The sequence below is a fragment of the Falco biarmicus genome, chromosome 2 (genome assembly GCF_023638135.1).
Source record: "Falco biarmicus isolate bFalBia1 chromosome 2, bFalBia1.pri, whole genome shotgun sequence".
NCBI classification, from domain to species: Eukaryota; Metazoa; Chordata; class Aves; order Falconiformes; family Falconidae; genus Falco; species Falco biarmicus.
This window is the reverse complement of record NC_079289.1, coordinates 4,767,256-4,783,211: the sequence shown is the minus strand read 5'-3', so window position 1 is coordinate 4,783,211 and position 15,956 is coordinate 4,767,256. Positions and strand designations below refer to the sequence as shown.

The following is a 15,956-nucleotide window of genomic DNA, read 5'->3' as shown; positions in this document are numbered from 1 at the left end:
GCATCGCTCCCGCATCCCCTTCCCCAAGACTTCCCTCCTGCATCCCAACCCCCGAGCATCCCTCCTGCATCCCTTTTCCCGAGCATCCCTCCCACATCCCTCACCCCGACCACTCCTCCTGCACCCCTCATCCCAACCACCCCTCCTGCACCCCTCATCCCGACCACCCGTCCGGCATCCTTTCTGCCGAGCATGCCTCCTGCACCCCTTCCCCCGAGCATCCCCCCTGCATCCCGACCCCCAAGACCTCACTCCTGCATCCCTCACCCCGAGCACCCCTCCTGCATCCCTTTCCCCGAGCACCCCTCCCGCATCACTTTTCCCGACCACCCCTCCCGCATCCCTCCCCGAGCATCCCTCCCGCACCCTCCCTCCCATCCCACCAGCCCCCTCCGACACCTCCTTTCCTCCCTCCCCGCGTTACCTCCCGCCGGGGCCGTGCCGTGCCGTGCCCGCAGGCTGCGGGGTGTCCGGCTGCGAGCCGCAATCCTGCGGGCAGGGCCGAGGGCGGCGGCGAACTACAACTCCCAGCGGGGCCGGGCCGGGCCGTTCCGCGCCGCGCCCCCCGCTTCCTCCCCCCGCCGCCTCCGCCTCCCGTGCGCCCGGCGAGCGGCGGGGCCCGGCGGCTGGAGGGGGCGCAGGTGGGTCCGCGGCGGGGATGGTGGGGGGGGAGCCCGGCGGGGGGCTGTGGGAAGGGCTGGGGTCACCCCACCGTAACCCAACCCCCCCACGCCGCCATGGGGAAACTGAGGCACGGGGTGGGGGTGGGGGCGGCCGGGTTGCTGCGCGGCTGCTGCGCGGGGAAGCGCAGTGGGATGCGGGGGGGGGCGGGCGATCCCCCGCTCTGGGGTTATTTTTTTAGTATTTTAAGCTAATTGCGTCGTGCGAACGCCTGGCTGGGCAGGGAGGAGCCATACCTCTGCTTCCCCTTCACAGGGTGAGGCTCAGCGCCACTCTGCAAACTTTGCCTCCCCCCCACCCCCACCCCCCTTTCAATGAAACATCCCCGAAATTAAAACGTTTACAGCACTTCAGCACATCCAGGCCCTGCATGCCCACACCCAGGGCCGGCTCTGCATCCCGCCGAGCTGCACCCAGCCCCAGCTGGGTGATGTGCGTAAGCTGCGCCCCACGGAGGGTCTCTTTCTGCCTGGCACCTACCTTGGTGGTGGTGGTTCCGAGTGCTTTTTGCCAGCGTGCAGCTGCATCCGTGCTGGCAATTAGCCACCGTGTAATTGCAGGGGCGCCCTGGAAGTGACGGTGTCGGCGGGAGATGGGGTGGGAAGCTGGATTGCTGAACCACCCTGCCTGTGCAGCAAGCTGTACGCAGGTGGTGGTCTGCCACGTGTGTGGATGAAGTGGTCCAGGGAGGAAATAAAAAGAGTATCTGGAAGATACACCAAGGATGCCAAGTGATGCTCATGTGGATGCTTAGGCAGGACATTAGAAACCGGTGAAAACCTCTGCTGAGGCCGGCATTAAATTAGTATATTGGACTGCACAAAGGGTGACATCAGCTGTTTGCAAGGAAAAGTGATGTGCCCACTGCCGTGTAGCCAGTGGCAGTGCCCTCCTGGCAGTCGGCTTGGCAGCCCCTGAGCCCACGGGTGTCGGAGGCCACGCCAGGAGAGCACCGAGCACCGCAGCACTTTGGCTTTTTTCCTCCAAACCTCCTCGCTGCTGCTGTATCTCTCTGGCTTTGCGCTCCCTCTCCCCCTCCATCTTGTCTGCTGCCCTTCTCGTTCAGTACAGGGAACCTTCATTTCATTCTCCTCCTCCCCGCCGTGCGCCACTGTGTTCAGTCCTTTTCTCTCAGGAGGAAGCTGACCTTTGTTTTATATTGCTCCTTCCTCTTACTAGCTGAGCACCCTCTCTTACTTCCCTGCTGCTGTCTCCCTGCCCTCATCTCTTTATTGCTTAAGTTCAGCATCTGCAGCGAGCTGGATGTGCAGCCTTTTGCATTCACCTACATCCCTAAGGAAGCAGCCCAGGAGATGCTCAAAGGGCGTCAAGGTGCCGGTGTGGGAAGGGACAAACACACAGCATCACACTCACAACCGACCAGGGATGTTATGAAACTCCTGTTCACACTTTCCCGTCGTTCGTGCGTCTCGTTGGCAGAGGAGCGTTTCTGTGTCTAACAAAGCACGGTTAGAAAATTAAATATACAAAAATATAAATGACTGGCAGCTAAGCAGTTGCTCTCCAAAGGTGGATAGTCAGCGTGGTAAGACAGCGAGAAGGGAAGGGTGAGCCCCGTCGTTTCCTGCCTCGCGCCTGCTGGGAATTGGAGTCCCTTCCCGGAGCTTGTCACCCGTGTCCCCTGCGTCAGCCTCAGGGGTGAGTGGCCTTTCCCCAAACGCCAGCTGGAAATTTCCAGAGCACCTCAGCAGTCCTGAAACAAAAAGCAGCCGCTTCCCCTCCATGGGTGCTGCATTTCGGGATATATTGCTCCTGGCAGACGTACCACATTCTGCTTCACCTACTGAATTTTAAGCCTCTGAATACAGTGGGATTTTCTATGTTTATTGCAAAGGTTTATATTAAACTAGTGTCCAAAATTAGGTGGGTCTGTCCTGCAGCAATGGGTTTTCTTTAAGATTACTATAAATAAGCATATAGGGTGTAGAAACCATATTGCAAATGTTTAACCTTCTATAATTGAGGATGAGCTGAGCTAAGTAAATGTGCATCTGGAATACATGAAGGAAGGGTGAGTCTGTCCTTGAGATGGATTTTATCCCAAATCCTTCCTTAAACTCAGCTTTCGATGCATGCTGGCTGCTGCTGGCTAGGTAAGTGGTCAGCTGAGTTTTCTTTTTTATTTTAATCCCCTATACTATTTATTTTGTTTCTGCCCTCCCTTTGTTGTTCTTTTATTATTATTTTTCTCCTGTCTTTCACGGGGTAACATCTAGGCTTCAGACTGACTCGTCTACAGTCCCCATAACAGTTGAGGCACAAACTTCTAGCTGAGGGTCTGGATTTCTTCTGTGAAATCATCCCCTTGAGAAGGGACAAGGCATGAAACCGGTCTGCAGGTAGAGTCACAGCGAGCGCTGTGGGCTGGTGTGCCCAGATCCAGAGTTCACAACTTCCCTGAGTTCTGTTTTTTTTTTTCTCAGGACTCGGGTGTTTTGTAGAAACTGGAATTTCTGCCGCAAACCAAAACGCGACCTTCAGCAAGACATGCTGGAGCAAAGTGGTATGTGCTGAGTGTGGGGAATCTGGGGGAAGACCCAGAGCAGAATGAGCATGGTACGGAAAGAAGTCTCCTTGCCTGATCATGTGTTTGCCATTAAGGCACTCTAATGAAGCAGACTGGAGCCCCATCCTGCAAACCACCATCTTCTCCTGCCAAATCACATTTAAAGTCTCCAGCTGCTGTACAGGTGCCTAGATACTACTTTTTTTCGTACCTCCTTTTTAGCTGAAATCAATCCTGCCCCTCCCAGTGCAGAATGACTTCCTATAATGCATTGCCTGATCTGTCTCTCATAACATTTATCCAGCTTTCACCAGCTCTCTTGGGCAATATTCAAAAAGCCAGAGAGGTTTTTAGTCTGGCTGCTCTTCCTGAGGCTTAGCAGAAATAGTCCCCAGCTTGCTTTAATTTTATTGCCACTTAGGCTTCCTTCATTGTGCCAGCTAAATAATTAATTTTTTTTTTCTGTATGTGTATTTTGCACTTCATTGTTGCACCTCAGCTATTTTTTAACAAAGCTGCACATATTTCACTTCTTAAATACAGGTTTCCAAAGTTTGGTTGTGGAGGGATGTTTTATGAGTGTGCTATTGAACGCTACACTATAAAATTAACCAGCAGTGCAATACCTTATGTATAAAATTAAAACCAGGGCAATGACTGTGTAAATGGGCATGTATCACTACGTCTGGCAGCAAAAGACTGTGCTGCTGTCATGGCATCCAGTAACTTCTGTTGCAGGGGATGCTACAACTTTTAGTGCCTTTAATGCTATGCGTAAAGGCTTCAGAGGCTGTCATGGTTTAACCCTGGCTGGCAACCCAGCCCCACGCAGGCACTTGCTCACTCCCCCTCACCCAGAGGGATGGGGAGGAGGATCAGAAAGGAATGTAAAACTCCAGGGCTGAGATAAGAACAATTTAATTGGTAAAGCAAAAGCCGCGCACGCAAGCAAAGCAAAGCAAGGGACGCATTCACCGCTTCCCCTGGGCAGGCAGGTGTCCGGCCATCCCCAGGGCAGCCGGGCTCTGTCACACGTAACGGGGACTCGGGAAGACAAACACCATAATGCCAGATGTCCCCCAATTCCTTCTTTTTCCCCCAGTTTATATACACAGCGTGATGTCATATGGTATGGAATATCCCTTTGGCTGGTTTGGGTCACCTCTCCTGGCCGTGTCCCCTCCCAGTTTCCCGTGTCCCTCCAGCCCTCTGGCTGGCAGGGCCCAAGGAACTGAAAAGCCCTTGATTTAGTATAAACATCACCCAGTAACAACTAAAACCATCAGTGTGCTGTCAGCATTGTTCCCACATCAGAGCCCAAACACAGCACTGTACTAGCCACTAAGAAGAGAATTAACTCTATCCCTGCTGAAACCAGGACAGAGGCCACAAGCAAGTCTGTGGGATGGACTTTGAAAACCCTAACAACACATCATGATCCACTCCTACCAAATTACAGATAATTTGCTTTGATGCCCTGTGTTTAATTAATTTCATTAATGAGATCCTGTGAATGACACTAGGATCAGCCTGTTAACCATGTCTTAGGCATTGCCTCTGAAATCCCAGAGAACTGATTCATTTTCCTTCCCTGCCATTGCTAAAGTGAAATCTGTGTTTGCAGTTGATTACTGCTGCTTTTCCCAAGCAATATTTCCCCAATAAATACATACTACAATATAGTACAAGTATATATAATACTTGTATTAGGGTTTACTTGTCAAGGAAATTCGGGCATTGCTACACATTTTCCCAAATAAAAATTTGATGTTTTCTTTTCTGATCTGTTCAGTAACTTTTCTCTGCCTTGCTGGTATTTTTAGCTTTGGTTAAACTATTATTAGCTTTATTGCATTAATGTGGAGAGAGTTTTCATCAGATCTTCAGTGAGACTGTTAAACAGAAGCAGGCACACTGCATCTGTTTAGTGTTTCATAAACTTGCTGTTTCAGGGTAGATTATTTTTAACTGAAATGATCTAAGCTATCATTTGTTATCTGAATAAGCAACCTGAAAAATCCTGTTAAAAATTGTCTTTACTATATACCTAGATGTATGTCTTAAGATCCACATCTCTTTGAAAAGCATATAAACATATTTATAACTTTAGACTTCCCATTAAACTGCATTTTGTGGCTAAAAAGAATAGACTACAGCTGTACCTATTTTTCAGAGTGGTTAAATACGTAGTAATATCTGTGCTATTTCTTTACATTTTACCTATATTGGCAAACCATGACTGATGCTTTTTTTTTTTGGATGATTACTTGTACACTTGTGGGTTTTTGCCAAGTTGGGTGAAACAAGTATTCAGTTAAATTACATATACAGAATTTTATTAGCTAATTAAGATGTTCTTAAATGTGATGAACACATAAGAGGGAAAATAAGCTTATCCAAAGCTGTTCTACAGTCAAAATGATAAAGCAAAGGAAGTTTTATGTTAATGAAGGAACTGAGCTGATGGTCATTGATAAGTGAAAACAGGTAGATTTTGTCATTTCACATGCTCGTTCATACCTTCCTGCTGTGTAAGCCCCTGTCACTCTCCCAGGTTCAAACCAATTATTTGCTGAACTAAACTCATGGGGTGGAAATGTTCATGGGTTACAGAAATGGTCTCTATGCATCTGTTGAGGATGCTCCTGTGATTAAAACCCAAGCTAAAATTTACAAGCCCTGATCAGTTGAAATGCTCAGACAGCAGCTTAAATTCAAGAGTTTGACTTTTCCAAAAAGTTCTCCACTGCTGGTTTCTCTCAATTTACATCAGCTGAAAAGATTGTGACTTTCAGTCAACCATAGGTATTTTTTTCCCCGTGACATTAAATACATCTGTTTTAGAAAGAAAGTTGCATTTAAATACAAGTCACTCTAAAAGCACAAAATAAATCCTGTGCTCTTTGGCCAAATTCACATCTTCAACTCTCAAATTAGATCTCTAGCTGATCTAATTTGAATGGATTTTAAGTGCTACTTGGGGAACAGCTACATGAAAGGCTTTACTGTAATTCTCTGCTTCCAAGAACCATAACCCAATTCATACTTGGCCTGGGTGACTGCAGGTTATAGCCACCCATGTCCAAGATCAGATGCTATCTTGGTACCTCCTCTTTGCAAAAATGCCACCAAGCAGAAGTAGTTTCCATGCTGCATCCTTGGAGAACTTTTTATTGCATTAGCAAAGTACCCAGGCCTCATAGACTAGGATAGAGGCTGCAAATGCTGGTTGGATGAGCAAAGAGAGAAAACGAACAACCCATTTAATTTTAATTTTTATGAGTTTATAAAAAAATTTTCATAAAGAAGTTTATAAGAAAAAAGCAGCAAAGATTGACTTTCTTTCCCCAGCTACTGTCAAGTACCTTGGTTGGTCAATGCATTAAGTCCAGGCTGATGATGTATCTAGTAGACATATGTGTGCTTATTTGTGCTGTGGTTTGGGGTCTTCTGAGGTTGCCAGACTACCAGATCCATCTTCGTACTATGAAGATACAAACCTGCAAGTAATAGGATGAATTAGGCAAAAGCAGATGATTAACTCGTCATGTGTTGATTCTACTTTATGAAGGACAGCTGTGGAATAGTTATCTTGTAGCCTTATCCATGGGCCAAATGTTTGCATCATTAAATGTTTGAAATTTAGTCCAGCGTGGGGGAAGTGGGGAAGTCCAAAATAAAAGCAAACTGGTGTCCTGGGAGACTGAAATCCAGCCTGTATGGGTCTGTAGACTGCAAAATAGCCATAAGCAGAATAGGCTGGTCAGGGCATGTATTTGGGCAGCATCCAGAGGTGCGAGAGGAGCAGAGCCCACGCAGGGAGGGAGTAATGCAGTGCCTGCCAAGTGCTGTGCTAGTACACCCACAACTCTTCCAACAACAGAGCTAAAGCTTGGTCAAATTCCTGATGCTGTTCCTGGCAGCATAGACATGGTCTTCAGCTTTGAAGAGCTCATGTTACTGCCATATTTTGTTGGCAGCCTCCCTTTTGAGACTGCTGATAAAGAAACCAGTTACAAGATATTTTACCATTATCGGTTCAGACTGGACTGAGATGTCTGTCTCTCATTCAGCTTACACAGCCAGTGAGTCATTGGATAAGAATAAACCTAGGGTGGATGTTCAGTTTGAAATGAAAATCTCTATCTTCGGACCATCCAGTGGTCTTTAGGTCATGACTCTGGACAACAGGCTTTGCCAAGTGAAGCCTGTCACGTACACATCAAGGGAAACACCTCATTCTGCACCTGGCTAAGGCTGGCAGAGAGCACAAGAAAACTACTCCCATGCGTAAATAAGCAGGCTCGGGCTGAAAAATCTGAAAACATGACCTATGAAGAAAGAACAGAAAAATCTGGGTTGTTTAGTCTAAAGCAGCCTGAGGGGTAGCAGAGCTGGGAAGCATCAAACATGGCCTTTGGGGCCACCATTAGTCCTGCTTCTGCAGGCTGTGTTATTTGCAGGAAGATTCAGGGAAGGCTTCTGTTTGATGAAACTTGAAAAAAAGTAAAATCAATTTTAGGCTGGTTTTTGAATGTCAGATTGTGCTTGTAGCAATGCTCTTACAGACATATTGCAAGCTCTTAGGGGGAAAAATACATGGCAGCCGCTCGTACTACAGAATTAGAGCAGTTGAAGCCTCTATATGATCAGTTTTAAACTTGAAATTGGGTAGAGGTCTTCAAGAGCGGGAAGTACGCTGAGACTACAGTGCTAAGGGGGGGTTAGCACTAGAACAAATAGTTTTTTCTAGGATTTATTTGGCTGAGGTTGGTCACAACGATGGTCTTTGGTGATGGGCGTAGGCAGGGTATTGGGCTAGTCTACACATGCATCTTTATGTGCCAGTTTTGTTGGCTGTGCGGGATGAAGGGATACACAGGCAAAGCATTCAGTGCATTTAGAGAACTGCTTCTTTCTATTCTTCACTGACACACTGTGTGCTAAGGGCTAAAGCGAGCCAAAGAACAGAGTGGAATGTTAGTCTTAAACTACAAGTGAAATACAGATTCTCCTTTGACCTGTTCATTAGCTGCCCTAGGTTGGGCGAGTTTTTCATGGCAAAATGTCCTTGCAGTCTAGAGGAGTATTTAAGGGTGCCATTAACACTATTATTTGGGGTTTAGAAGCCATAAAAGAATTTATATTCCAGCACAAGATTACATTCTTCAGATCTGTATTTTGCTGTGACTCTGGAGCTGATGATAGCGTTGTAGTGTCTAAGATTATTCCATGACCAGTTAGGAAAATGCCTGCATTTAAGTTTAATTAAGGGAGCTGTTCGGCGGCTTTCTGTTGAATGACTGTTGTTACTACAGCAAAAGCTACCTCCTACATCTGCAAGCAAACGCTGATGGGTTTCCTGCAGATTAAGTCAACAGTAAAATTGGGAATGAACTGTTGATTGATTTGGATTCAGCAAACAAGGAAAAAGAGATTTGCAGGTCTGTGGCTAGCAGGAATGGGGGCCCAGCCTTTCAAGGCAGCTGAGACGATCTGCAATGGAAAGGGCTACATAGCTCCTTCCTCTTCCCTTGCACCAGCCCTGGCTTTCATCTGGTTCCAAGATGTGGCAGAAACATATCCTGAATAGAAAATGATGGGGTTTCTCCCTAAAGTGGCTCACTGTGGGGTCAGATGAGTGCCAGGGCTGGCATAAGGGAGGAGGTGGAGGGCGAAAGGAGGTATGTCCCTTCCAGAGGCAGTGATGTTTAGCTGCTCTATAAAATCACATCCTCCATTCATCTCAGCTGATTGCAGAGGAGCTGCATGGAAACTACGTCAACTGGGATATGGCCCAAATTAATTAAGAAATGTTTTCTAAGGTAAAGCACATTGGAAGGAGAAAGCCTGGTGGTTTTTTTTACTGAATGGAACCACAGACTGTTGCATGCTTAACAGCCTGGCTCCTCGCTAGGCTGACTGCACTCAAATGTGTGTCAGGGGATTCTGCTGCAACAGCTTTGCTGCTTTAATTGTATCTTCAGGTGCCATGGAAGACGTTGGGATGTGTCTGGTTCTTGTCCTGTCCTTTGTTTTTCCCCCTCTAAATTCTGTATTCATGGGAGAGATGGAATCAGGTGAGCCCAGGACACAACTCTTGCTTTGAAGAGCATGAGTTTACAATCTTAGTGTGATTGTAAAGTTGTGGAAAACTCATGATTTCTGGTACTAAACTGAACTGAACAAAAGTCCTGTTCAAGTCTGTTGGGAGAAAAAACATCCTTATGCTTGTTCTCAAGATACAACCTCCAGAAGTAATTCCCCACTTCTGATTTCCATGATGAATTCTTGGCATGTAGTTACCCTTATATATTTAGGACTCTCTGTCGTTGTAGTTTAACCTTTCAAACAACTAAATGCAACTAAATGTGTGGTGTTGGATTTTTATTTTTATTTTTTAGAAGTAGTCCCAGCATTGTGACTTTTCCATCATGTCAGAACCCATCACACTTAATGTTGGAGGAAAACTCTATACCACCTCACTGTCTACCCTGACTAGCTTTCCAGACTCCATGCTGGGGGCCATGTTTAGTGGGAAGATCCCAACCAAGAAGGACAGCCAAGGCAACTGCTTTATTGACAGAGACGGAAAAATCTTCCGCTATATCCTGAATTTCTTACGAACATCTCACTTGGACCTCCCCGAAGACTTTCAGGAAATGGGCTTACTCCGACGGGAGGTTGATTTTTATCAGATTCAGCCACTGATTGAGGCCTTGCAGGAGAAGGAGGTGGAACTTTCTAAAGCAGAGAAAAATGCCATGCTCAACATCACGCTCGATCAGAAGACCCAGACTGTTCACTTCACCGTCCGAGAAGCACCCCAGATCTACAGCCTGTCTTCTTCCAACATGGAAGTGTTCAGTGCTCATATCTTCTCCACGTCATGTCTGTTCCTGAAGCTTCTTGGGTCCAAACTTTACTATTGCTTCAATGGAAACCTCTCTTCAATATCCAGCTACCTGCAAGACCCCAACCATTTGACCTTAGACTGGGTTGCAAGCGTGGAAGGCCTTCCCGAAGAGGAGTACACCAGGCAGAATTTAAAGAGACTCTGGGTGGTGCCAGATAATAAGCAAATCAATAGTTTCCAGGTATTTGTGGAAGAAGTGCTAAAAATAGCCATGAGTGATGGTTTTTGCATAGATTCTTCTCATCCACATACTTCAGATTTCATGAATAATAAGGTTATTCGCCTAATTCGGTACAAGTAGGAATGGCTGTTTATTATGGTGCCAGCATGGAGATAACACAGGTAAAGTGTTTCCCTCTAAAACACACTTACAGCCTAATTCAGAATCATGCTTATCTGGATTAAGAGTCACTAACAGGGAGATGATTTGCCTTTAATGCATTTTCCAATACCTTTCAGAATATGTCCGTATTCTAGACAGAGGGAGTATTGTCTAGCACCTGAATTAAGGACTGGTTCTGTCTCTGCCTCCACCTCTGACCTGCTGTACAGCTGTGGGGAAAATCACTTCTGTCCTTCCTACGTTTTCCAGTCGGAAAATGGGAGTGATCCTTAACTTATATTGCAAGGGGATGTCAAGGTTCGGTAATCAAGGTCTGGAATGTCTCTGGAGAACAGATGCAGTGAAAGATGCCATGGAGCTGCAGTGCAGCAGTCAGCCCTGGGAGCACATTCTCCACGTCTTGCCATATCACCTGTGCAGAGCATCCAAGAAGCTTGGCTGGATCCACAGAGAAGCCTCCCCCCATGGACTCACTCAATATAGCTGAAAAGGATGGTGTAAACTGCAAACAAGAAGTGGATCGAGGGGATCCTGTCTCTTTGGGTTCAGTGAAGGATTTCTGTCACCATCTGAAGCTGGCTTGGTTTTTTTTCTGAACCCTGTGAGGAAGCCCCTGTTCTGTTCTGCTTTCAGGGAAGCCATGTTTGAATGACGTGACTGGCATGGGGAATGATCAAGGAAGCCATAGCAGAGAGAATGGCCGTCTTACAAACTGAGAAGATTATGGCTGGTGGGGGAACTTTGCTTTGGATGTTCTTAAAATCTTCACTTTTACATTCCAAAGGCATCCAAGACAACTATTCCTTTTCTTTCTCTTACAATGTTAGTATTTGTCTGGAGGATGCTGCTGAAACTTTCTGAGGCAAAGACAGATTTAGGGGCAGAGGCCCCCAGATACCTTCTAAATGTTTGAGCCTCTTCTGCTTCCTGGACACGGCCTTTTTGGGGGTATGTCTCCCTTCAGCAGTGCCTGGAGTGCATGGGATGCTCTCTGGGTAGGATGAATTCCATCTGAAAAGACAACATTCCCATCAGGTTATGCCTAATATTTTTCATTACAAAAACAAAGGGTCACTTTTCCTATCCTGGTACATTGAGCCATTTTTTTTTTTTACACATCATTGTGAAGCGGTCAGGTGACTAAGCTAGCATTTTGCCTGCTTGCTTGGCTTCAGTGTCAGACTGTCAGAGGTAAGGCAGTGGAAAACCAGAGGTGATGACAATGGTCAAGCTCTTTCTACACACCCAGTCTGTCCTGTAATGAAGATCATAATCCACTAGCTGCATGTTAGCTCTAAATATCATTTGTGCCACATTCAAGGTGGTTCATTCTCAGCTAATTATGTTTAAAAGTATCTTAGCTGTCTTTCCCTAACCAAATTGCTGCGTGTGTAAGAGAAACCCTCTCGAACATTTGCTGTCATCTCTAATGAGATAGGAGAGAAAATGCAATAACCAAGTTCTGTATTTAGAATTTTCGTGCTTCCAAAAGTTCTTAGCATAGGGCTGCACAGCTCAGTATTGCTCATGTTCTTGTTTCTCAAAGTAACAAGTCTGTCATTGCATTAAGCTGACCTGTGAAGAAGCATAAAAAAGCGTTTTGTTACTGTTGTAAAAAACAGTGAGACAAATGTATTTCTACTGTCCCAAGCTGTAACTGCATGAACAACACAAATCAGCATGCTGAAGGTAAAAATGCACATTCTGCAGCTACTGGCAGCCTGTTACAGACCACTGCCCCTGTCTGACTTGGGGTTAAACCAGCATGATGTACATGGGACTGTGTTGTTGGGAAGCACTGACTGGGCTTGAAGCCCTCAGAACCATTAAACCTTTCAAGTTTTGTGAATTTTGAGGATTGTAAACAGGATTTTGTGGCCAAATTCCAGCTTGAGTCACCATATTCTTCTAGGTTTAGTTGCATTAGGAAGAACTGAAGAACTCCTTTTTTTCCCCCATTGCTGTCCTGAATTATAATGTGGGAGCAGTCTGTTCCAGGGGTTGCTGCAGGCCACTGCCAAAGCAAAGCAACTCCTGTGTGAATCTTATTTCTGACATGAGTTTGCCTGTCAGTTGGACATTCACAGTGATGATCTATGCAGGTAATATGATTATGATCTGTAAAATACCATACATGAATGCTCTTTTATCAAATCTATACCCTGAAACAGATACACCTTTGCTGAATTTATGGTAACAGCTCTGGGGGACTGTTGACGGTATTTCTTTTTAACCCACAACCTAGATTTTAAATGATCTGTAACAGGAGTTCTTGTATGTCAGCACCAAAATAATACTTACCTGTAGTAATTTGTTCCCTGTCAGCTTGAGTTTATCCAAAGGTAAGAGCAATGGGCTTGATTCTCATTTGGAAGGGGGGAAAAGGTCTGATCCACAACCTCTAAAGCTCTTTGCTCCCTTCTGTTTCAGCAAAACAAAACTATGCCCTGGGAGACTTGAATCGTTACTGCATTTTCTGGTGAAAGACAAGTAAGAAGAGTCCATAAAAGCACTATGCATAGCTTTATCTAGAGCATTTACTCCTCCCCTTTGCTCCCACCTCCTTTTCTTCTCTTCTGACAGTAGCAGCACCCAAAGTAAAAGCAGTTACACAGTTTCTTTAAAGTCTAAACAAGAAATGAAGAGTGCCCCAACCCAGCCTAGACAGTAACTGGGGTGATTCTGTTGACAGGGAAATACGGGTTTCAATCCCCACAGACTGAGGAGAGAGCTGAACCCAGGTCTTCTGGAGTGCTTTAATCCATCAGTCTATTATGGAAAAGATGGAGGACTTGAATACACATCTATCTGTGCTCACGTAACTAAATCAGGCAAAGGTGCAGCCAGCCACAAATCTGTCATTTATTAATATACAAAGAGATGCAAAATATCTCTTCTGTATGCAGAAAGATGCAAAATTTCCAACAAGTGTAAAGACATGAGTGAAGACAGGCTTTGGGAGGAACAGAAAAACTTGAGATACCTCTAAATTGCTAAGCAGAATAAACACCTTTAAGCATGACATACTATTTATAATGCCACAGTCATTCTGCATGTTAATTGAGTAAGTGAAATAAATGGTGAATCACTTGCGATTGCAGTCAGACATATGTTAAACAAATGCAGTTGCTATTTCAAACTACACACCAAGCTAAATTTATATCTGCTCCCTAATTTTGCAGTCTGTAAGTTGCATTGTAATGGCTGTTTATAGGAATGTTCTTTCTCCAAAGCATTTGTTTGCTTTTTATCTAGATAGCTGACTTTTGTTTACCTTCTTTTTCTGAACCCCAGAGGTGTAACTTGCTTTTGTTTACCAGGCAACAGCATTGGTGATTCTTCTTCTCAAGAGTTTTCCTGAATTAAAGAAAAGCAAACATGCACAAAGCCATATTAAGTAGAGCACAACCCCTCACTAGTCTTGAAAAGCACTTGGCATTAAGTAGCAGGAACATCTAAAAATTATTTCACTGTTGAGTGGAATATTCACTCTCAGAACAAACTCATTATTTTCCTGTAAGGGCCTGCGAACAAGGAAAGGATCTAGTGAGGTATTTTCCCTTACACTTTGAAGGGCGCTTTCTTCCACATCTCAGTGCTTAACTCCTGTTCTGATTCTGCCTTCTCTCCTTCAACACTTTCACATTCAAAATGAGGCTAAGTCCTGCACTTTGTTTTTTCTAAATGGCCTACATGCTGAGAGCACCACTGAACATCAGCAGTGCTAGAGCAGAAAAATACCAGTTAGGGCAGATGATAAACAAGCCATTAGCTGTAGTCTAATGACATTATCAGGTACGGGAATGTGCGTAGCACAGTAGGATTTGTTATATGACAGAAAGATTACTATGAAGCATCTTAGTGGAGTCCAGAATCACTCATGGATTTCTCTGTGTTTTCAGGCTTGATAGCTCTTAAATACCTAAAAATGTCTACTTGCAATGAAGGGACTGAAACCATACATAAATATCAAGGCATCTTTGGTTCATGCAGCTGTTAAGGGTCAGCAGGAGTTGGTGGGAAGAGTGTTGCTGCAGGCAATGGTGGGGAAATAAAAGAAATAGGTGTGCAAAGTTGGACCTGAAAGAGTTCACATGTTAAAAAGAAATCCAGGATTCAGAAGGGAGAGAATAAAGAGTCCTGATGTATTCAGGGGAAAAAAACCAGTGAGATAACAATGAAGACAGAAGGAGGCTGCGATTAGAATGACTCACTGGTCCTTTCCAGTTTTAATCTCCTGTTATGATCCTTAGATATTGGTTGTGCCAAGATTTATGTTAGTGATTTGTCAGGAGCAGGCAGCTTTGCTTCAATTTTTATGTGCTTTACATCACCAAACATATGCACTGCTGTAGTTACCATATTTTTACTGGGTTGCCGAGTACAAATTGCTACTTGAGTTCACAGCAGTAAATACCTGTAATCAATCAGATTTATTCCCACTCTAGGAAAGGCTGGTGGGGTCCATATATAAGGTTGACGGGAGTGATAAATATTGCCATCAGCCACAGACTGTGCAAAATAAATCTAGGATCTTCTGATACTTCACGGATAAGTGGAGAAGTTATGAAGAAGACTCCTTTGGGGAGTTTCATTTTTCGCCCCATCCCTTTGAACTTGGTTTCAGAATTTCAATAGATTTTAGAATATTTAACTGTTGTTCCGTAACGACTCCCGTATCCACACACTGATGGACACAAACATGCAGGGTATAAGCAGTGCTAATATGCGGCCCTGACAGTAGAAGTCTCAATGCAAATTAGTACAGGCTGTCATGCAGATATTTGGTGCAAAAAGGGCTGGACTGAGGATAAATGTGTAGATTATGCTCTCAGATTCACTTGGGAATGACAGTAAAACCCATGCTTTTGAATGAATACTATTTAGAAAGTATCAAATGTTAATTTTTTATTTCTTACCGCTTCCATAGAGAGCCTGTAGGGCTATCATATTTAAAAATCAGGTTGCATTTCTCTGCCTGTAACGTTTCTGTGAACTATTCCTAATATGTGATTTAGAAAACAGTAAATAAAATGTGAATGAAGCAGGAGATGCTCTTGCCGTTTCCTTTCTCTATGGATTTTACACAGTGCATCATTGCAATGCTTACCTAGAGGTCTCTGTGGCTGAGAATTGTAGGAAGCTCCCCAAAAATTACTGCAGCTGTAGAAAACTTGGATGAACAACCCTTCCTAAATAATCAAAACCATTTAAATGTATTAGTTCATTTATGTTTCAAACATCTATAAACGGAGGATTCATTTCTCCAGTGAAAACCCTCCTTAGACCCTAATGCTTTAGCACTATTGAACTTGTTTCTAGTCCCCAAGTTTGAACAAACCATAATATATTGCTGTTGTAAAGGACAGAATTAAGCTTAACATATTATGTATATGATTTCGTGCAGCCCCTACAAGGCACTGTAATTCCTAGACAGATGGCTTGCTGTAAGGAAGTGAAAAGGCATTGCCCTTTATGCATCCGCTCTC

General features: G+C 44.7%; 2 protein-coding genes across 9 annotated transcripts in view; one reads left to right on the top strand and one right to left on the bottom strand.

Moving 5' to 3' along the window:
• The window catches only part of USP35 (ubiquitin specific peptidase 35), a 30,093-nt gene extending 28,689 nt beyond the window's left edge, over positions 1-1,404 (bottom strand). The window contains exon 1 of one of the 3 annotated variants that reach the window (XM_056327003.1): positions 1,162-1,404. The gene's annotated coding sequence lies outside the window, so the exon portion shown is untranslated. Of the gene's footprint in view, positions 1-424; positions 608-1,161 lie in introns of those variants that run through there. The other 2 variants (XM_056327004.1, XM_056327002.1) reach the window with 2 other exon arrangements.
• Positions 525-15,517, top strand: KCTD21 (potassium channel tetramerization domain containing 21). 6 transcript variants are annotated; one of them, XM_056327010.1, is made up of 5 exons: positions 537-641; positions 2,212-2,340; positions 2,919-3,041; positions 3,126-3,392; positions 9,613-15,517. In XM_056327010.1, the coding sequence occupies exon 5, from the start codon at positions 9,643-9,645 to the stop codon at positions 10,423-10,425; it is 783 nt and encodes a 260-aa protein (XP_056182985.1). In that variant the 5' UTR covers positions 537-641; positions 2,212-2,340; positions 2,919-3,041; positions 3,126-3,392; positions 9,613-9,642; the 3' UTR covers positions 10,426-15,517. The 6 variants fall into 6 exon arrangements, with proteins under 6 accessions (XP_056182989.1, XP_056182985.1, XP_056182987.1 ...); XM_056327011.1 differs by lacking the exon at positions 537-641 and having other exon boundaries at positions 1,854-2,340; positions 3,126-3,205; XM_056327012.1 differs by lacking the exons at positions 2,212-2,340; positions 2,919-3,041 and having other exon boundaries at positions 579-641.
• The last annotated feature ends 439 nt before the right edge of the window (positions 15,518-15,956 follow it).

What these genes read in the sequence shown, in the direction of transcription:
- KCTD21 (XM_056327014.1), top strand. Translation starts at nt 9,643, where the DNA reads ATGTCAGAACCCATCACACTTAATGTTGGAGGAAAACTCTATACCACC.